At 45.0% G+C, this 22,112-nt stretch overlaps 1 protein-coding gene across 2 annotated transcripts in view; it reads right to left on the reverse strand.

Annotated features, from left to right (window-relative positions):
* Window positions 1-21,687, reverse strand: part of CLUH (CLUH binding protein of NUMT mRNA) — a 47,626-nt gene extending 25,939 nt beyond the window's left edge. Inside the window, exons 1-7 of one of the 2 annotated variants that reach the window (XM_083172234.1) lie at window positions 21,425-21,687; window positions 7,246-7,439; window positions 6,916-7,087; window positions 4,924-5,067; window positions 3,467-3,594; window positions 2,257-2,411; window positions 1,053-1,178 (exon numbers count right to left, since the gene is read on the reverse strand). In XM_083172234.1, the coding sequence (XP_083028360.1) occupies window positions 1,053-1,178; window positions 2,257-2,411; window positions 3,467-3,594; window positions 4,924-5,067; window positions 6,916-7,087; window positions 7,246-7,439; window positions 21,425-21,515 (1,010 nt within the window). In that variant the 5' untranslated portion in view covers window positions 21,516-21,687. Of the gene's footprint in view, window positions 1-1,052; window positions 1,179-2,256; window positions 2,412-3,466; window positions 3,595-4,923; window positions 5,068-6,915; window positions 7,088-7,245; window positions 7,440-9,176; window positions 9,324-21,424 lie in introns of those variants that run through there. The other variant, XM_083172235.1, reaches the window with a different exon arrangement.
* Between the last annotated feature and the right edge of the window lie 425 nt (window positions 21,688-22,112).

A 22,112-nucleotide genomic window follows, 5' to 3' on the forward strand; every position in this document is an offset into this window, starting at 1 on the left:
CCTGAAAGGGTTAAAACCTAGTAAGAAATTTGCTGAAGTGACAATTATTATAGTTCACACTGAATTTAAAAGATGATCCAAAGTGTGTAGCAGGAATAAGTATGCATGAAAACGATCCACTACTAATGTCTGGCATATTTTATGCCATTATCGCCCCGATCCCCTGATTCTCACATAGTATATGGCTGCAACCCATCGGCGATGATGTCTATTGGTCATGCTGAAATCATCCAGCATGTCTGATAGATCCAATCATTAGTCAGCCGTATCTGGTAGTGCATGAGCTGCAAAAGGCAACCACCTGGGGAGGAACACCGCTATTGTGTGGCCATACTCTGGGAAGATATATCTCACAGTGCACGGCCATGACATCAGATGGGTTTCAGGATGTCAGATAATGTAGTTCTGAGAATTTTATCTGATTTATCAGATTAGACGTTATATCTGCATTACTGTCTATAAAAATAGCAGCTAAAATAGAATCTTAACACGGAAAGCCTGGGTGTCTACGATCACTACTAAGATTTCTGTTAATATAGGATCCATCACAATCATCCGAGTACTATGTCAGCTGATCAGGATAATTTACCCAATCAGCCAAGTCCCTAGCTTTACTATCTGTGAGTCCCATACATACTGGTATAAATAGCTGCCTGTATATAGGGCTTCAATGGCAGTGGGAGATTAATACTAAAAAGCACATACGATGTGAGTTCCTGTCCAGAAAACTGCAAGAGCGTTGCGATACGTATATCAGCTAATCCTCCTGCATATACACCTATACAATTGTACAGGCGTGTACCAAGCTAAGCTCTAAATATCCATGTCCAAATTGTATCGATTATCACTAAGGCATTAACCTGTACCCTCCATGGAACCCATACTTATATGCTGTATTAAGTTATGACATTAACACTTTATACTGTGAGAAACCAGCATAAATTATTATCTCTCCATAAACAGTCTCCAGTGTAACCGGTCTAGCACATGGCAGACTTGCAGTACACTTGCTTCAGTGATAATATAGCAGTAGAATTACAATGCAGTTTTACCTCTTCTTCTGTAGAGCAGCAAAGTTCTTCTTGAATATGGCGCTGACCTGATTGAGCAATTCCACCAAGGAGTGACTGAGGAAACTGGGGTTGGCTGGTTTGGGATTAAAGTTGTATGCTGTAGATCTGCAGAATGGATCATATGTTTAACCAAGACATCCAGCACAAAGTTCAGCAGTTCATAAAGAAGGTTAAGTAAAAAAAAACACATGGATTAATGCACATTACTGAAGGTCCATACACACTGGGCGATTATGCCCATGTTGTATGGACAGCAATGACCTCGGTCATCGCTGGGGGGAAAGCGGCTCAGTGCATACACGCTGAGCCGCTTTCCCCCTGCCCATCGCAGTCAGCAGGGGGTGGACAACTTTGCATAGTGCAGCGCTATGCAAAGCCGTCCACAATGCCGCTCATCTTCTGGTAATACAAGAAGATATGCGGCTTTCCCGGCGATGATGTGGGAGCACGCATCATTGCTCATCGCTTGGCCATACACAATGGGCGGCTTTGAGCTGAAAGCCACTCAAACTTGCTGTTTTGAGCGGCTTTCAGATTAAAATCGCCCAGTGTGTACGGGTCTTTAGGAGAATGAAAAGACTCACATCTGACGTAATGTACTAGATCAAGACTTGACCACCAAAAAAATAGATGTAGAAATCCTTCCAAGGAGTCTTAAAACCAGCTACAGCTTTTAATGACCCGAGACATCTTGGGGGAAATGTACTAAGATGTGTATTCTACTTCACATGTGATGTTGCTATGGGAAACCAATCAGATCCTGTCTACTATCTTCTAGAGGGTGCTAAATAAATAAGAATTCAGAATTGGTTGCCCATAGCAACATCACATGTGAAGTAGAATACACATCTTAGTAAATTTCCCCCCTTAAGTGCTACCACTGTTGCTAAGCAGGATTGTCAAAAAAGAAATCGCGGCATTCTCAAAATTGGAAATGTAATAGTGAAAACGTGGGTCTACAACACTATCGCAGCTGTCCGTAGAGGCACGGTTCTCACGCACCCCTAGGACCCTGGCTATTGAGCTGGATTCATATTCTGCACAGAAGTGGGTAACATACCAGATTATCATCAAACATGTCATAGCTTAGGTCATAATGGTGGAAATGGTTCCCCTTCATGTAATACTGCACTTTGCGTTACCTTATTTTAGCCTATGGGTCTTATTGCAAAACAGGACTCACTGGTTGAGGTAGAATCCCCGGGTAGATGCGGTGATGCTGACATGACGGTCCTCCATAGTTATCACATACAAGTACATCAGGTCTCCGTGCATTTTCCTGTTGCCGGGAGGGGGGTTCCAGCCACTCATAGTGAACACTTTCAAGCATTGCAGAGGCTGTTTGAAAAAAAAAAAAAAAAAACTCATTTACAGCATTTAGTCCAGTCGTGGGCATTTCATGATCTGCGGTACTGAGTCTAGTTGTAGGGATCTGCGGTACTGAGTCTAGTTGTAGGGATCTGCGGTACTGAGTCTAGTTGTAGGGATCTGCGGTACTGAGTCTAGTTGTAGGGATCTGCGGTACTGAGTCTAGTTGTAGGGATCTGCGGTACTGAGTCTAGTTGTAGGGATCTGCGGTACTGAGTCTAGTTATAGGGATCTGCTGATACAAAGCTCCCAAAAGCGTGTGTCTGTGTGGCAGAGAATTAGCACTAATGGTGCAGAACCAGGCTGAATGATCACATTCTCTGTACAGCACCACTGACCCTATAGAGATTAACAATTAACCTTACTGAATCCCAGGGAAGCAATGATAAAGTACGGCATGAAAGATTAACTATTGGGAGCTCGTCCTTAAGTGTGAGAGTCAGGTTATAGCTACAAACTAGCACATATTAATGTAACGGGCGACATATACTCAATGATGTTGTCAAACTTTCATAACCTGCCTTAAAATGTGTGCGGTTCTCCAGTACAATTATACTCAACTTAATTACCAGCTCTGCAGCTAGATTACCATTACAGAACATCAGGAGGGAAACGTACCCTATCGAATTGTTTGAAGGATATGAGCATACAGGGGCAAGCAAGCTAAAATGGTATATCACTCTCTCTCTCATAATATATATATCCAATCACCCACTGCGGCATCCGATGTATAGCAGTGACCATCTCCGGCTCCTATCCAATGCACACAGGACCGCACAAAGGATCAGAATCGGAGATTAAACACACGCAATTTGGGACCTTTGCATCCGATCCTCTGCCCCACGCCTCGGAATCAGATAAAAAGGGCCCAGATCGCACTAGTAGGTTGAGGCCTTTACATATGTTGCGAGAAAATATTATTCTAGAAGCACTTTTTAAATGAGATTGCTACTGGGAATGTAAAATGAATATTACTTAGTTAGACAATGCTGCTACTTGTATTCTGCCCAATGTTCTCATTTTACCTTCCAGTCCTTGTTCTGTGGCTGGAGAGGGCAGAGAGGTCTCTCCTTACTGCCTGGCAAAATATTTTCGGGAGGGGTACAATCTATCTGTTCCAGCTCAGCTCCTTTCTTTTTCTTCTTTCCATTATCTGCAACAAAAATAGGCCTTTTTTTTTTTTTTTATATCTATCAGAGGAGCGGGTAACAATGTAGTTTAAATCCAAAGAATTGGCATGGGTAGCCTTCGACATATTAAACATTGGTGAACGACAGCTTCCAGAAACCCTAGCTGTAAGCCTGGGTATTGGCGATAGTGTAGATAATGTCATAATGTCAGTGAGGGGGCATATGCTTATTTGATGAGCGTTCTGGAAGAAGCCGACACATAGGAAATGTCCCCAGATCTAAAGATGTATCTCCACCTTCAGACAGGCAATCTAATACCCTGCGGCACCCTTTATTGAACACTTTGATTAATTTATCTAGACTCCTGTTGCCATGACAGAACACCCAGTGACAAACAGCTATGCATTTAATAACATTTGCTGAAGACATGTACAAGTCATTTAAAAAAACCTTCTAGTAGAAAACTACAATAACGTGAACACCAGAATTTACTGGTGCCTGTCCTTGTGTTTCCCCTCCTATATCCCTATAGATTGTAAGCTTGCAGCAGGGCCATCTGACCCCCAAGTCTGTCTGTTGTTACCCAGTTTGTTTTATCACTGTCTACTATTGTAAAGCGCAACGGAATCTGCTATATAAGAAACTGTAAATACATAAATTAAATAAATTTACACAGTATGGGATATAAAAGAGTTGACTGATGCAGAATTGTAAGCAACTGTGCAGAAATCACACAAAAGAAACCTGTACAGAAATGACCACAAACAGATTATTAATAATCATCAGTTCGCACTTACACCTGCTTTGTACTAAATGTAAGCGACACGCCTCTGTAGATTTGGTGGTTATTCTGGTTCACTCGCAAAGGCAAATTCCTTCTCAAATGGATAAAACCATGTGCACTGCTAGGGGGGCAGATGTAACTTGTGCAGAGAGAATTAGATTTGGGTGGGGTTTTACTTCAAAGTGAGATCTATATTGCAGTGTAAAAATAAAGCAGTCAGTATTTTCCCTGCACAGAAACAAAATAACTCCGCCACATGGTTTTGTCCATTCGAGAAGGAATTTGCCTTTGCGAGTGAACCAGAATAAGTCTATTCCCATCCAAGTTCCGCCTCTTCAGCAAGGGTCAAAGTGCCCATGCGCCCATATGTTCACACAAAACACGCCATGCAAATGAGCCCTAGCCCCACAGTGTTCAGTATACACTGAAATATATGGTAACTTTTTTTAAAGAAAACAAAAAACTTGCTATTAGTGTTTTACAGGAACCAATATATCATGAATTTGATTGTGTTTGAAAATTCCCCAATTCTACATTTAAATGAGCCCAGGTTGCCCAACCCACGCACCTTGAAGATCACCATCTGTGAAGATACTTAAGAATGACAGTGAGTTGCAGTCCACTCCATTGAAAGCATCAGAGGGGTCCAGGCTTTTCAAAAGGTCTCTTATGTGGCGGACATGAATTCTTGCCTCACGCACAGTGTATGGTTCTAAAAGTGAAGATTTAACCAGCACATTACATGAATGTATAACAGACATACATCAAATATGAGCAACAGTTTTATGGAACAGAGACAACTATCTAAATATTTTTATAGCCAAAACATAGCTACTGGACTGAACCCATTTCAGCCTAAGTACTATTACTTTGCCGATACCAAATGACAGTAAGAAATCTTATAAACATTTAATAGCACGGGACCATCCGAGCAAGCTGGGAGGAGTATGAGGAAAGGTGAATCATTAATGTTGTAGGAACTACACAAGTGAGTAACAAGAGATATAAAACAGGTCACCGGTGTAGCCCCAGGTACTGTACAGCCTGTTTAGTCAGTTCCCATAAAGCAGGTTGCAGCAGCTGCACTTATATAACAAAATGCTTTAAGAGGACATTAGACCATAGGGCCGGGTTCACAGGTGGACACTTACAGTATGTCTGCTCAAGTCAAAGTGATTCTTTAGATAGCATCATTGCTCGCACCATGGACACTTGCATCAGCCCCCTCATTTCTGATTCAGTCTGTCCCGTATGCAACATCATCTTTACACATTACACCAGACATGTCCAAACTATGGCCCTCCAGCTGTTGTGAAACTACAAGTCCCATCGTGCCTTGTCACAGTTTTGCTATTAGAGAATGCTAAAACTATGGCATGGCATGCTGGGATGTGTAGTTTCACAACAGCTGAAGGGCCATAGTTTGGACATGCCTGCATTACACTCTCTATACTGCATGTGCAGTAGGGGATTTCTATATTATTTGCCCATACACAATTGCTAATAGCTAAGCTACCAGAACATCATCATTGCACGCGGCTAATTGCTGGCCACACATCAGACCAACTTTCCTCCAACTAGTTGAAAATCTGGTACTGTATGGGGGCAAATGCCAATAAGCAATTTGCTCACAAACTCAGGAGGAGATGGACAAAAAAAATTCAGTGAAATTGTTTAAATCAAATAGGTCCTACAGTACAATGTCTGAGTGACAGTTGTCTGAGTGACAGTTGTTGTCCATTTTTCGATTTGGGAAACAGTGACTTAATTACAAATTACATTTGCTCCTATCCAGTACCAGGTTTTTATTCCATCCAACTAGTTGGATGGTTGGAGGAAAGTAGGTCTGATGTGTGGCCAGCATTAGAAACAGGCCCATAGTCCCGTTGACCATAGAAATGGGCCCTTATTACAATGTTATAGACAGAACTTTGGCCCTTATTCTGATTGACTCGGTCGGATATGTATTTCGGACGGGCAGCGAGTGTTCTTAACCCCGCCTAGCGTACGAATCGCCCACGCCGTCCGAAGCCGAGCGAATGGACTGGGAGTGGATGTTTCATGTGAACACCAACTCGCTGGCCTGTGGGAACCTCCCCCATCCTCCGATGGTCGCCGACCATCGAATGATGGACCGAGCGGTCAGGCAGCGACGAGGGCTCCAGACCACTCGAACAGTTGTCCGTGCGAAAGCAGGGACATGGGCGGGCAGCTGACATCCGGCTATGTCAGCTGTCCGCCCCCCCCGCACGTGCATCACGACTTCATTTCCATATGCACGCCCAGCGTTTTCATGGGAACGCCCATGAAACGCAGGGCGTACGCATATGTTAATGAGCTTAAAAAGCCCTTCACGTCCCTCTCCACCCCTTGCTCGGATGGTCCCGTGCGATCGCTTTCTGTACGGAATTCACTGTGGTCGGACGTACGAGGCATACCCACATGCGCAGAAGCAAACCATCGTCTGGCCGTCCGCACACGCAACCGTCCGACTCAATCAGAATAAAGGCCTTTATTTGGATATTACAATTAGTGTAACAAATAAGAACAGAAGACCCACCTTCAACAACCTTTAGGAAAGAGCCCTCCTCAAAGCCCTCTATGGTCTTAAGCTCAGCAAAGTTGTCCAGAACATTTCCATCCAGCTGGAGAGAAAAACAAGTCCTATGACAGGTGTCCTCTCTGTCCATAAGAACCTGATGAATCTCCTGAACCATCTCCTGGGGGGACACCTAAGAATACATACCGATTTATTATTTTGCCTTATACACAAATAGTCTGTCTTGGAGTGCAACAAAATGGTCAGTCAATAAAAGGGAAACAGCAAAATGGAAATATAGACATGCAGCATAAAAAAAAAAAAGAGAAATATGTATAACAAATGTATTACCTGAATAGAAAAGCTCTCTATCCCTGGGGCTTGTATCTTGACTGTAAAGCCAGTATCCTGGATAACAATAACCTCCTGTTCACTTCCGTCCTCGGCCTGCTCTCCAACATCATGGCCGTTCTGCTTTGGCTCCACCTCGGTCCTATGCTCAATGGCCCCATCTCCATTCATCAAGGTCATGCCGCTCGAATGTTCTGATGAGAAAGAGAAAAGGGTCAATTGATACTCTCGGACTGGCTGGCTGAATAACAATTGGGAGCTGAATATTTTAAATCAGCATTTTGCTACGTCTCTCTCAAAAAAACTATTTTACTACAAATCAAAAAGAAAGCTAAAAAACAAAAACAGCTCTACATATAAATGAGAAAACGTTCATAAAATGTGGTCTAAAAAGAACAAGGTGAAAGAAAAAAATGCAAATTCAAAAGCGCGAAACGCGTCAACCCGTAAATTTCCCAATTCGACACTGTAGCGAAAGGGGGTCTCTACCAAAATCCTGGGTTTTTACAGAGTTGAGAAACGCATGTCTGACCTGGGAAATTCCCAGGCAATAAGTCTGAAAGGTGTATTATAACCAAAGCCATGAATTACTTAGAAGTGCACCAGTATGTAGAAGGTGTCACAGGGCATTAGCACTAGAAGAGTGTTTTGTAATGTGAGACCTCAGCATCTAGCAATATAATATCTTTTGGCAGCGATACCAGTGCACAGAGACCCAAGTTAAGAGAAGGTAAAACAGACTGTCGCTTCTAGCTAGTCTCAATGCCTTTAAATCAACAAATTGCTCTGTTACAAAGCTTGGAACACACAGGGTGATGTGTTGTTGAAGATATGGACAATATCGGTAAAGTTAGCGATACATAATTTAATATAATTTAAATGCGGATGTTTTCGGAAAGGTATTTTGTCATTTATTGCTGATTCAGTTTAATCCCCCCCCCCCCCAACAAAAAAAACTGCATCGGCGAAATATGTCTAAAAAGGGTAATACACCCGTAATTTTGACAGAAACCCTTATTAGCCAATCCACGTGTTATCGACCATGCCGGATTTCTCGATAGTCGATAAATGCTGGTATTAGCCGCAGATAAGCAATGGGATGGACGGCTTCCTTAGCATCCTGCTATGGAAAGTTGTCCACTCCCAGGCGAAAAAAAAATACAAATAGCTTGGACGGGGAAAGAAAAAAAAAAAGAACACATTGTAACCTGCATCTGACAAGGCATGACCAAGGCAGTGGTGACATTGTTTATTAAAATAAAACAATGTGTGGATGAGACTCACTGGCGTCTATCCTTATACACACAGTGGCTGAAAGTACAGTGGCTGCCAGATAAGCCACAAATTGCCCGTCCTGATGAATGGGCTGGGCTAGAACATAACTGCTCCTATGCATATTTCGGGCATTAAACAATGTTTACTATGTTACAATGCATATTTCACCTCCATACAACACCCAAACCATTTCCTACACATGTAGCCATACTGATCCACAAAGCTTGCACTCACACGATAACCTGGTTTAACTGTTGGGGGTGCCTTTAACGACAACAAAAATCTTGCAGTCCATACATGCATATCCAGTGATCCTATCAGCATAGGAAAAAAGCACTCAACCAGATTTTTGGGCGAGTGCTTTTTTAACCTATGCTGATAGAATCACTAGAGATAGATAGATAGATAGATAGATAGATAGATATTTCCCTATCCATTTCGAGAAAGGTGATTGGAAATTTCAGGAAGACCCCGGAGGCAATGACTGAACTATAGAAATATCCATACCGAAGTGTGTCAGACCTGCATGCTCCTAGCACCTTGCAGGAGACTGCTCAGGACTCAGTTTCAATGATCTGGCTCTATGTCCAGAAGCAGCCAATAGACAATACACTTGAACAAACCAAACACTGCTAAACTAATGCGAAGATAATTACCTGCAGAATCGGTGATCTCCGTGGCTAAAAGAGACGCGAGCAGCACATGATAAAAATAAATGCAAAACGTTTGTGTTGAATAAAAGGAGAGAGGCAGATTCTCTTCAATACTGGCTCAACGTTTAAAAAAAAAATATCTAGTATGGGTGTGGCTGTAACCCGAGGCAGAGGGAAGAACAGGCTCTGTAGGTTTTGCGAGTCTATAGGTTTTCCCTCGCTTATAGGACCGGTTTACAGTTTTCCTGCTGATTATGCAGAATGCTTCAACAAACCAAGACTCAGGAACGTCATATGATCCAAACAAAGGATATTATTTATGTGCTGCAAGGCTGAATAATGGGAACTGGAAGGAAAACAAGCTCTAAAAAAAAAAAAAAAAAAAAAAAGGATTTAATTTAAGTAGAGATTCAATTGCAGGGTCACGCCTTTCATAAGATGTCAGTGTCATGAATTACTTAATAAAAACTCTTAACTGGTTGCCCAATTGAAGCGGCCTTATGGCCCCCCCCCCATACATTAGGGTGACTTCTCCCCTCAGAGAAGTCACCCGGAATCCCCCACTGAGCTGGAACCTTCCTGGGCGGCAGGATCACATTGCGATATATTGCATTCGATCTTAGCCAAGCCTGCCCGCTCACAAGCAATCCAAGACATTGCTCGTGCAGCCAATGAGACTCGCACACGGGCTGCACATCGCATCTGCGGTCATTCACATGCATTTTGAGCTCTTTTCCTGCGACTGATAGCAGCAATCACAGGAAAAGAGGACAAAATTGCATGCGAATTGCATAGTGTATGAGGGGCCAAATCTCTGACCATAATGTGTGCAGCTGATAGCTCTGTAAATGATGCAAGTTCACAAACATTATCAGGTCCCCCATGCAGCAATGCAGATATTTTGGTACATCTGCCTGTGTGTATGGGCGGCCTGCCGACCGCATGGCACATAGACCTCAAAATCCATTGGATAAGTCACAGTAATCGTTAGATCGACTGGTCGATCAGACTCATCATGCACCAAGTCTAGCTCCGTACACACGGAGCAATATATTACTCAGCAATAACCTGGTTTAACTGTCCCGTTTCATCAGCGACCAGAGATGGTCGTGTAATGTTATCAGACTGAGGTGTGGTGTACCCGGTACCTTGCTCTCTTGATTCCTGCCTGTCTTGGTCCGTCAGTGGTTCTCCTACTTCACTCGCCTGAACTCTGCAGGCAACGGGACAAGGAACCCCAATAGGCAACACACACACACACACCCACACCACACGTGAGGATGGTGACCGAAAGTTTTATTAAACAGCACTGGATCACTGGTCACCGCTGTAAGTAATTATGCAAGAACACTTGCAATAAATGGCAACAATAGTGGTACTGATCGGTCACAAGAATACCGTGCGCGATGTGACCCTGTCACCACGGACCGCAATTCGCACGGTACACTATACCGGCTTAGTGACCACATCCCCGGCGATTCTTACTAGAATCGCACCATGTGTACGGGGCTTTAGAACTGGACAACCTTCCTCCTAAGTCATTGCCAGGTTATAGAAACACACTACTCCATCAGCAACAAAATAATACATAGGGCCTTTCTTAAAGTGTATCTGTCACCTAGACACAGTGGTAACAGCCCTTTTATGGAAGGAACCATCAATGAGTATTTGCACCAGCCTTATACCAACTACATAAAATAATAGGCATGATTGGTGGCATTTTGTTATTACATGCATGGAGAATATCCTATTAGAAGTGGTTATTTCCCACTGCTAATAGGTTTGCCAGGTGCTATCCTATTAGTCCTGATGCCGGCATTCTGATCCCTCAATGCTGGCACTTATCGGGTATTATGCTTTGTGCACCTCGTACACGTGAAGCGTAACCCAATGATAAGAAATGGGTCTGGGAACTTATCCTGAATCTTGTACGAGGAAAAAACAAACAATTCTGCCGACAGCATTGAAGGTGGATCTTTTTTGCCAGAAAGGGCCATGGATTGTCAAATTCACAGCCGTTTCTTGACAATCCACGAACATTTTCGTCGACATGCCCACCTTTTCACCAGTCAACATGAGTAACATTGAATTCCGTCTGTCAAGTTGGAGAAAAACTCACCGAAAATGGCACCGAATTCCGACTGTCGGGACCATCCGACAGTCGGAATCCACATCGAATACCCCCTTACATCCGCAGGGCCGCATTTGTGTGAACTCAGCCTCACTGAACTTTGTTTATAACAGAAAGTGCCTTCCCAAACCAGTTACAACTCTTATGATGTAAGTGTAGACGTGGTCTACATAGGCATGGCTCTGCATTGCCTGAACATTTTTTCAGTCCTGTCCTCTCCCTTCACTCCAAGTCGATTAAACCTCTTTATTAAAAACAGCAAGATGACAAGTACATGGTACAGCGCTGCAATTTTAAACACAGCTCAGCATAACAGGGCCCAGGTTCAAAGCAGCTCTGTAATTATGACCAGCTGGTAACTAACAGTAGTAGTAAAATAAAAATATTACCTAAAACAGGCAAAAGCATGAAAAGCAACCCTCAACATCGGTGTACTCAAGACCCATTGTTGGTCTAGTTATTGTGAATAAAACAATGATAATTGCATTTTGGTTGACACCTGGCATCACACAAACCTAACCTAATCTTACCTGATCTCAACTCCCTCTTAATATAACACAATCTTTTAAGGGAGCCCACTTCATTTGTGGCCAGTACTACATGCAATCTGGGATTTCTCTGCTCATCTACCATGCTACCTTGGTCCTTTGGGTCCAGCCTCATCCCATGGCACTGACTGGCAAGTTGCAGATCTTCACTATGATCAAAGGACTCAAAGGAGGTTCCCAAATCCGGAGATATTGTACTTCTGTGTTGCTGCACCGTCGCACTATCTGCCTGTGCAAACTCCACAGTCAGGTCAGATGTTACTTCAGGCCTCTGTAGCTGCCGTTCAGCAAAGTTTAGATCTGGAGGAGCATATGCCAGCAGGGAGGGGGAATAGTCTGGCACATCCGCCGTGCCAGCTGGAAGGTCATTGCAAAAGGCACGGGGAGCGAGAATGTCCTCGCACTCACATATCCCCTCATCTTCCTCAGAGTCATGGGCATAACCAAAGTCATTCTGTTCTTCAAATATATCTTGGCAACAAACGTCGCTGCTAAACTTCTCCTCTGCGAATATCCCATACTGGCGACTGCCATAATCTCTCATGGCTAGATCCGGCATAGAACTGTGCGCTGAGGCAGAATTCTGCAAAAGTGATTCGCCCTCATCTTCTGACTGAGGGACTAGCTTGCGAAAGATGGCTTTGAGGCACTGTGTGCAGCAAATACAGTTGCCCATCTTCACAGGTAACGGATGAGATCTTGTGCCATCCACGTGCTTACTACAAGGACAAACTAAGTTTAACCAGTAAGAATCCTGACCCTGCCTCTGAAGTGGTGGCGGCGGCGGCGTTACTATTTATATACGATAAATAAGAGGCACTGCAGCCTGTAGATCCCAACTGTGCTCCCGGAGCGTGGTGTGTGGACTGCAAAGTCTCACTGGCTGCTGGTCAGACGCTGGCATTACAGAAAGTGGAGATTTTGAAAGCAAAGTGGATGTTATGGATCCTCAGAGTATAAGCATAAGAGCTGACAGGAGGTCTTCGCAGGGCTGAGTATTCTCCTGAAGCCACAAAACAGGTATAAAACTGTACTACCCTCTATCAAGTGTTCCAGATGTTAACACAACACACACATACTGAGCTGCAACATGAGAAGGGCACGCAGCACATAAAAAGCTAGCAGTCTTAAAATAAAAAAAAAGATAAAAACAAGACAGTAAAGTGATTTGTGGTTGTTTATGTGAAGTGGCCAATACACGAAAGGATTATTATAGCGTGGCCTTTATTTTTTTTTCCTATACAACCCATTAATTGGGCCATACGATGGTGTAATGATTAGCATTACTGCCTCACAGCACTGAGGTCATTTGTTCGATTCCCACCATGGCCCTAACTGTGTGGAGTTTGTATATTCTCCGCGTGCTTGTGTGAGTACTCCGGTTTCCTCCCACATTCCAAAAATATACTGTTATTATATATGGCTCCTAACAAAAATGAACCTTAGAATGAATGAGTAGTGTTCATTCTAGCACCCGCCATATTTGAAAACCCATGCAGTTCCTCTTCCCTGCCTGGGGTGTCGCTGTCTGCTGTGGTGTTTCTAGCACAGGTCTGGTTTGCATATCAGTGCTGATATACAGACCACACTGTGCTAGAAGCACTACAGCAGACAGCGACAACCCAAGGCAGGGAAGAGGAACTGCACAGGTTTTCAAATATGGCGGGTGCTAGAATGAACACTAAATGAGTGTGCATGTACATGTGATAGGGAATATAGAGCTTAAGCTCAGAGACTGATATGAGTGTTCAAAAATTCTCTGTAAAGCGCTGCGGAATATATGTGTGCGCTATATAAGGGGTGTGGTATGATTCACGACAGTCGGGATCCCGAAAGTCATTATCCCGACGTCGGGATCCCGACTGCCTGGTCTCAGACAGCGTGGAAAGAGCAACAAAGCCCCTTGCGGGCTCGCTGCGCTCGCCACGCTGCAGGCACGGTGCCACCTATTCTATTCTCCCTCTATGGGGGTCGTGGACCCCCACGAGGGAAATTAGCCGACGGCCATCGGGAAACCGGCCGTCGGTGTTTTAACAGTCGGGATCCTGACTGTCGGGACCCCGTCCGGCACCCCTATATAAGAAACAGTTATTAATAATAATAAATATATGAACACTAATGTTTATACCATAACCATCATGATTTAATACTGATACTAATCAAAATGATTCTGGGGCATATGCGCTATCCCCATGCGCTGAAGCAGGGGATAGCGCTTACCCTGATCTATTAAACACGCTATTAACGGCAGCGGTGCGGGTGTGGTGACTTAGCGCATGTACTTGTTTTTAGTACAGCGCACATTACACATACCGAATTTATGAATCCTCTTTATGAGGCTTCGTTCCAATCTGTGCCGCTGTTCATAACGCCATAATTTTATGGCGCTGCGGGTCTCCTGTGTATAATGTTAGGCGCTGCTGGTTGGTCTCCAGCGGCTTCAGATTAAAACTGCGCATGCGCCAGGTACACAGCATCCCCTGCGAACATTACCCGGAGACCAAAAAGTGGCGCCGAACATGGAAAACTGCGCATGCGCCAGGTACGTATTGCGAGAAAAGGTATCCGCACATGCGCAGATGATACCGCTGGAGGGGAACGCACCATGCGTTATGGGAGATAGTGTATCCCTGTCAGCAGGGGATAACGCACTCTTGAATGATAATAGATTCGGGCAAATTGCAGGGCAGCTTCACCACGATAAAGTGGTGAAGCGAACCTGCATCGTTAAGGACCCGATGATAAATCTACCCCACTGTGTTAACCCACCCATTAATCAAACTAAAATTCATATCACCATAGAGACTTCATCATTTTTCATTCCATACTAAAGGTACCATATTCATAGTACTAACCTCATTATGAATAGTGACCTTACAATTGTTTAGCAATAGAATACCGGCGAACATGTCAGGGGGGGGGCAGGAGCATCCACTTGATAAGCCCAACCACCGGCCAGGGCTGAAAAACGGGTATTGGCGCCGCCAACCCCACGCCACTGCCCAGGCACAGCAGCACACCGGCCTACTGTGAGTAGCACAAAAACATAACGCCTACACCTGCTCTAACTAGAGGAGATAGGAAAAAGACTGAGGGCGGGATGTATTAATATACATCGCCGCCCTTCGCCTGGCAGCCGCCGCAATGCTGCCGCATATGTACTAACATATGCAGCTAGCATCGGGTTGCGGTGACTGAGACCCCCGCGATACCTTTGATGTGGTCTGCGGGGGTCTCCGTCACCTCCCGGTGGCTGCCAGCGTCCCCCTGCGTCTCCTCCTCCCCCCTGAAGCCGGATGTCCTCCCGGCTGTGACATCTGCTGGGGGAGGAGGAGATCAGGAGGACGGGAGGGGGCGCACGGCGATAGAAGCCCATAAGCTTCTACACCCTCTGGGTGGCGATACCCTGCTGCCCACTCCACGTATAAAGGTACATCCCGCCCTGAGGGTGAAAGGGGTGGGGTGTACCTTTATACGTGGAGTGGGCGGATCCTAGGGTAATAAACTGCCTGTCTTTAGAGTGGAGGAGGGATTCAATCCCAGTGTTATGGCTGCCATGAAGTAGGAAGAGGTTATAATTATTAACAGCATTTCAGTGCTGTGATTATCAGTACATAGGCCCTTAGCAAATGACTAACAGATGATGAAAACAAACAAAAACAGCCCCAATTTTACAGTAAGCTGCAAATCCGGAACTCAATTTTGCAAACTAAGTGGGTCCCTGGGGATGCGCTCTGCTGCAACCAGTTCTGAGGAGCTGTTGGGCAGCCAGGACCCGGAGAACAGCAGCAACCACCAGAGCTGGGGACCAGCGGCGGCTGGAGAGCAGCAATGGCCGGTGCGGGGAGCAGGGAGGCCACCTCGCCCAGTCACCTCATCCCCTCTCAGCCCGCACCCCATCACATCACCCCCCCCCCCATTGCCTTACCCCCTCTCAGCTTGCCCCACCCCTTGTCGTCTTAGCCCCTCTCAGCTTGCCCCACCCCTCGTCGCCTTACCCCCTCTCATCTCACCCCCTCTCCTCATATGGTCATGTTACCCCCTGGTCACCTGCTTACACCCTCTACGCTTGTCGCACCACCTTACCCCATCTCACCCTGTCGCCTCGCCCCCTCTATCTCCCCTCTCCCCCACCTCATTGGTCACCCTTTCCTCCTGTCTTTCGTCTTTTTCTCTCTATCCTGCTTTATTTCCCCTGCATCTCTAGCCTCTATTTTCTTTGCTTCTACCCACTTCTTTCCCCACGCACCCAGCTCTACTACTTCTCCCTGAGTCTCTCTCTTGCTCTTTCACCCCTGCTGTCTCACTCTCCGTCCAAGTCTAAGCCCATTTCAATCCCTGACATACTTTTTTCTTTTTCCCTGACATGCTCACTTGCTCCTGCCTTCCTCTCTAATGCCAGCTCACACCTCTCCCTCGCTCTTTCCCCTTTCTGACACTTTCACTTTCTCTTGCACCTCTTTCTCCCCGACACACTCCATTCACTCTCTCTTTTTCTCCCCCCCCCCCCCCTCCCCCACCCTAAGAGGCATTGTAGTAGTGACAATAGCAGGGAGGGGATTAGCTCCTACAATAAAGGGAAAATGCGTTATAAACCTCGTTATCGGGTTCTTACTGCATTTCCCCATGCACTAAAACTAGATTGTCAGGTTTTCGCAAAATTGCGTCAAGCCAGAAACAGCTGACATTACTCTATAGAAGCGTATGGGCTTCGTTTCGCCACAATGTTTTAGGGATAAATTACGGATGCCTCCCTGCAGCCGGCGCCGCCATTCTGCGCATGCCGGAGCTGCTTTGCAAAGGACAGCTTTAATCGAAAGAGCTGTCCTTAGTTTGCAGTAATAATCGCATGTTAGGGCATATGCGATTATTACCTATGGGATACCTGGCGAATGTTATTGATTCCGGTCTTGGGGCTTAACATTCACATAAGCAGCAGAATGGCAGACACAAAATAATCTTTGGAGTATTTATTTATTACCAGTTATTTATATAGCGCACACATATTTCGCAGCGCTTTACAGAGAATATTTGAACATTCACATCAGTCCCTGCCCCAGCGGAGCTTACAATCTATATTCCCTACCACATGTACACACACACACTCTATGGTTAATTTGTTGGAAGCCAATTAACCTACTAGTATATCTTTGGGGGTTTGTCAGAGGAAACCTGAGTACCTAGAGGAAACCCACGCAAGTACAGGGAGCGTATGCAAACGCCAAACAGTAGGAATCAAACCCATGACCCCAGTGCTGCGAGACAGTAATACTAACCATTACACCGTCCATGTTGCACCGAGTAGATCATATTAGATGACATATTACTAGTGTAATTAAAGCACATGAGGGAACAGGGCCCTGCTCATGAGAGCTACATTCTAAAGGTTAGACAGTGAGCATGGGGCAGTGGATTAGGATGAGAGCTGGATGGCTTTGGTGTAGTAGTGGGTCTTGAAAGCCTGTTGTGTAGTTTTGTAGATGATAACAGCAAGGCAGCTAGAGAGAAGTGAAAAGAGAGGACGGAGAGGGGGTATACAAGTATCATCAGCCTACAGATGACATCGAAAGAGCTGATATCACCTAAAGAGGCTGTCCAGTGTCAATCGCAGCAGAGAGGTCAAGAAGAATAAACAGAGACTAGTGGCATTGGATTTGGCAAAAAGGTTATTGCGGACTTTCATGAGGACAGTTTCTGTGGAGTGAAGAGGATGAAAGCTACACTGCAATGGGCCAAACAGGGAATGTGAGTAAAGAAAGGCAGTAATTGGAAAATGTTTTAGGATCACGGGTGGATTTATTAAGAATGCGGAAGACAAGGGTATGTTTGAATACAGAGGGGGTAGTGTCTGATGAGAGAGAAATTGAAGAGGTGGACAAGATGCAAACAGGCAACAAAAGAGATGTACAGTAGCAGAGAGGATCCATGATTTATTTGCCAAAAATGCAGGGGAGAAAGAAGTCAGAGGGGGGGTATCCAATTAGCTGCAGTAATTTGGGGTTCATTCTAGCCCCCTGCATTTTTCAAAACCCATGCATTTCCTCTTTCCTGCCTGGGATTTCACTGTCTGCTTTGGTGCTTCTAGCACAGTCTGGTCTGTATTGATACAGGCCAGACTGTGCTAGAAACACCACAGCAGAGAGTGAATGCCGAGGCAGGAAAGAGGAAATATCCAGGTTTTGAAAGGTGCAGGGGGCTAGACTAAAACACTAGTAAATTTACCCCAGCAAATGGATTTGCTAGGCCTGATACTTGGAACGTATTTGAAGATTACAGGTATGCTTTGGTTGCCTCAGGCACCCAAGGCATAATCCACAAAAAGCAATGTTTGGTGCCACAATAACACATGGGATCGGGAGCTTATCCTGGATCCCATGTGTTATTGCCTGACAACCGGTTATTTTCCAGTTATAATTAAGGTGCATACACACGGGGAGATAGATTGCTGAGTGTCTCCTTTTCATCGACCAGAGATGGTCGCTGATGAAAAGGAACCTCTGCAGGGGGTGCCGCAGAGGTAATCAGCTGATCGCAGGAGCGCTCCTGCGACCAGCGATTAGAACGGGAGTGCGCACCCGGCGATTTATCTCCGGGGCACACTCCCATCACTGGCAATATGGTCGCCAGCGACCATATTTCCAGCGATTATAGCCCATATCACTGCCGTGTGTACACGGCTTAACTGGATAGCCCGATAATAACCATTGGACTAAAATCGCAACAATAGCTTGTGTTTTTTGCGTAACAAAATTATTGCATTTAATTGGATAGCCCCTAGAGTTAATAAAAAGTATTCTGAGAGGTTGGCTGCAAAGTCTATATACTGTATTAAATTAGCAAAAACCTTTGATGTCACAATGCCATCTGCATTTCACTCACTTGCAAGAGACCTGTATCAAATGTACCCTGTCTGTAATAAATGATACAGTAATAGATGTTAATTGCCATTTCATCTAATTGCACATACACACAGCAGCTGCCTGGAAACAATGTCAAGATGGTATCCTGTATAAATCAGGATTTTAATAGGGCATTCATGAGAACACGGTCAGGAGATGTCTGTAAAGCGGTTATCTTGTAAATCTAGGAACAGGCACAAATGACACAGAAGTGATCCAGCCACTCAGGGTGAGTTTCATGTACTTCTCCCAGGCGATGCAGCATAGTATTAATGCTGTACACTGCTGCACTCTCGCAAATGCTCATTCGCTACTGAAGTATGAGAATAGTGAAAGCACGCTTCATGAATATAAGTCACAACGTCTGTTATTTTTAAGCACTGCGTTTGCACTACAAAATTCACAATTGAACTGACCCATTGTCCTCAGTTCAACCAATGCTGGGTAGATGTCCACTTTAGATCAGAGACTTGCAGAGCATATTGAGAGTTGTAGTACCACCATAGCCAGAAAACAACATACATGTATTACCTCCCTCTGATCTTAACTTTGAGAATTAAAAAAAATATCACCATTCTACCTTTAGCACTACTAAAAGGCAAGTGCAACCTTCAATGTCAATAGTAGCCATTTTGCTCAGACTTAGCTTTAAGAGTCAGATGTACTAAGCTTCAAAAGTGATAAAATGGATTGTAAAAACCATCAACCAATCATCTCCTACCTGACATTATTCAAACACAGTCTGTGACATGGCAGGTAGGAGCTGATTGGCTGGCTGTTTATCACTCTCCATTTTATCACTATTGAAGCCTAGTACATCTGGCCCCAAATGCCTAAAAATCAGGGGGTATGCAGTGGGAACTGGAACACAAACATTGAGAATATATATATATATATATATATATATATTATATATATATATATATATATATATATATATACACATACACATATACACACACACACACATACTCTGGAACTGCCATCAATAAGGCACATGATGAGTTAATGAGCCTGCAAGCCTTCCTTGCTTTTCACTTGATCCCACACACCCTCCCTCAGCCAAACACAACATGGCGTTCAATAACATCCGGGGTTCTGGGGCACAACCATTTACACAGAAATTTAGGGGGATTGTTCTTTTTTTCCCCATGAAAGACTGCTCGGGTGACCTACCAAGCTAGAATATCATATTGGTATTACATTTAATACATCAATAAATCAGCAGCCTTCCACATGCCCTGGGACACTGGTGTATATACGCCTGATGGTGCTACAGAAATAGGAAAACATACACCCCCACAAGAAAGTGGTATGGTCTGATGAAGGTGACCTTGATTAAGGCTCTTTAAACAGGAAGTATGTCAGCTGCTGTGTGTGTACACTACATGTTCCCATAGTGCCCAGAGCAGCCAGTCACCTCCAGCACCACATGATCACACATTACCAGACACAGGCTGACAAGGCATGCTGGGAACTGTAGTTACACACAGACATCACTGGGTAGCTAAGAGAATCCAATGGTGCAGCCTGAGTTCATGTATTACTACACAGGCCTGAAACATAAAACAACTGCTGTAGATAATAATAATAATAATCATCATCATCCATAGTGATTTTAGAAAAGTGAAGTAATCTCCTGGCTGAGCACTACCGGAGGTTATATTCCCGATTTCATTTCTTGGATTTTCAATAAATCTGTATACAGAATTAATAAGTGTCTGCAGCACATTACCACACAGATAAACCGTGAGGCCAGGGAGGTACAGACTGGGTACATGTCAGCCTCATTCAGCACCCTCTACAAGTGCTGCAGCAGCAGCAGCCGCCTGCTTGCAGTTAGCTCAGTGCCACTGCAATGACCAGCGATGTGCTCTGCTGTGCCCACCAAGGGCAAGCTGCTGTGTGTGCCAGTGTAATCACAGCCATGGGCTGTCAAAGGGAATAGGCAGGAAGAGTGCACTGCACAAGGGCACAGTATGTGTGTATGTGGCCTTCCCTCCAAGGACAATAGTTTCCGCACAGGGAAGGGGGACACAATAAGGATCGGGCTGGGACAGAACATGGCAGCAGAAGCAGTTTGTCTCAGCATAAGCAGGGGGCAGCAAAGCCTGTGGCACTATCTCCCTGCTTACTACACTAGTTTAGTACCCATGTGTTCTGCATGTTTCATTTACACTAGCTTCAGTACTTCTACTGTACATACACAAGACACTGCAGGCAGCCATCATGCACACACCACAGCAGCCAACATCCAATAACACATCATCAGGATCAGCCTCTGCTACACAGCGCTGGTTGTATAACTGTGCTACTAAGCAATGTACACAGAGTCCTTTGTGATGCTATACAGGGTTCTATGTACTAGCCTTGGAGAGTGATAAAGTGCAGAGCAATAAACCTCTTACCAGCTCCTGTCATATTTCAAACACAAATGACAGGAGCGGATTTGTTGATTCTTTATCTCTCTCCACTTTACCGCTCTGTAGTTAGGCTGTAGTACATCTCCCCGGGTGCTTCATCACACACCAGCCAGATGAGCTGTGCAAAACCCCTGCACAGATAACACATGGTCTATGTCATACTCTCCACTCATCTATGCTGCGGCACGGAATGCATATTATGCAATGTACAGTATAAGGAGCAGAATCACACAGATGAAGGACACCGTACCATTCCCGCAGCAGGGCGCCGACCTCCTATCGGGGCAGTGAGCGGGGGCAGGGGGGCTCTGCACGCCGGGCTCCTCCGTCTTGCTGACCATGTCCTCTGCCTGTACTGGGGGGCGGATCTTGCTGCTGGAAGGACAGAGCCGGCGGCCGCTCTCCTCCTCGCACTGACTGACACACGTGGTGCAGCTGTAACCTCTGCCACCCGACCTTCCCCAGCACACTACGCCGCTGACGGCAGCCGCCGAGGGACAAGTGTCTGCTGCTGAGTCACCCAACGCCTTAAAGTGAAAGAAGAGCCGCCGCCTCCCCTGTAGACGCTGCATGTGTACATGGCAGTGATGGCACTGACTACAGAGTGCCCAAAGGCATCCTCTAGTACTCCTGCACAGTGACTGTACCATAATATACAAAGCTGTCAGTGTCAATGAGGTCTGCTGCTCCTGGGGGAGATGTAGCAAACCTTGGAGAGAGATAAAGTACTAACCCCGCACAGTTCGAGAGTCCCCCACTCTAGAATGCTTCAAAAACAGACTCAAGACTTTCCTATTTACTCAAGCGTTTCCTTCAGTCCCTTAAGTATTTTTATGAAAAGCTTTTATGTACTTCATTGTTCCTGTACTGTATTATATTCATTGTACTGACTGACAGCGCAGTGGGTAACCCCCAACACAAACAATCATTCTGTTAAG

Source organism: Crinia signifera, chromosome 2 (assembly GCF_055691185.1).
Source record: "Crinia signifera chromosome 2, ASM5569118v1, whole genome shotgun sequence".
Lineage (NCBI taxonomy): Eukaryota > Metazoa > Chordata > Amphibia > Anura > Myobatrachidae > Crinia > Crinia signifera.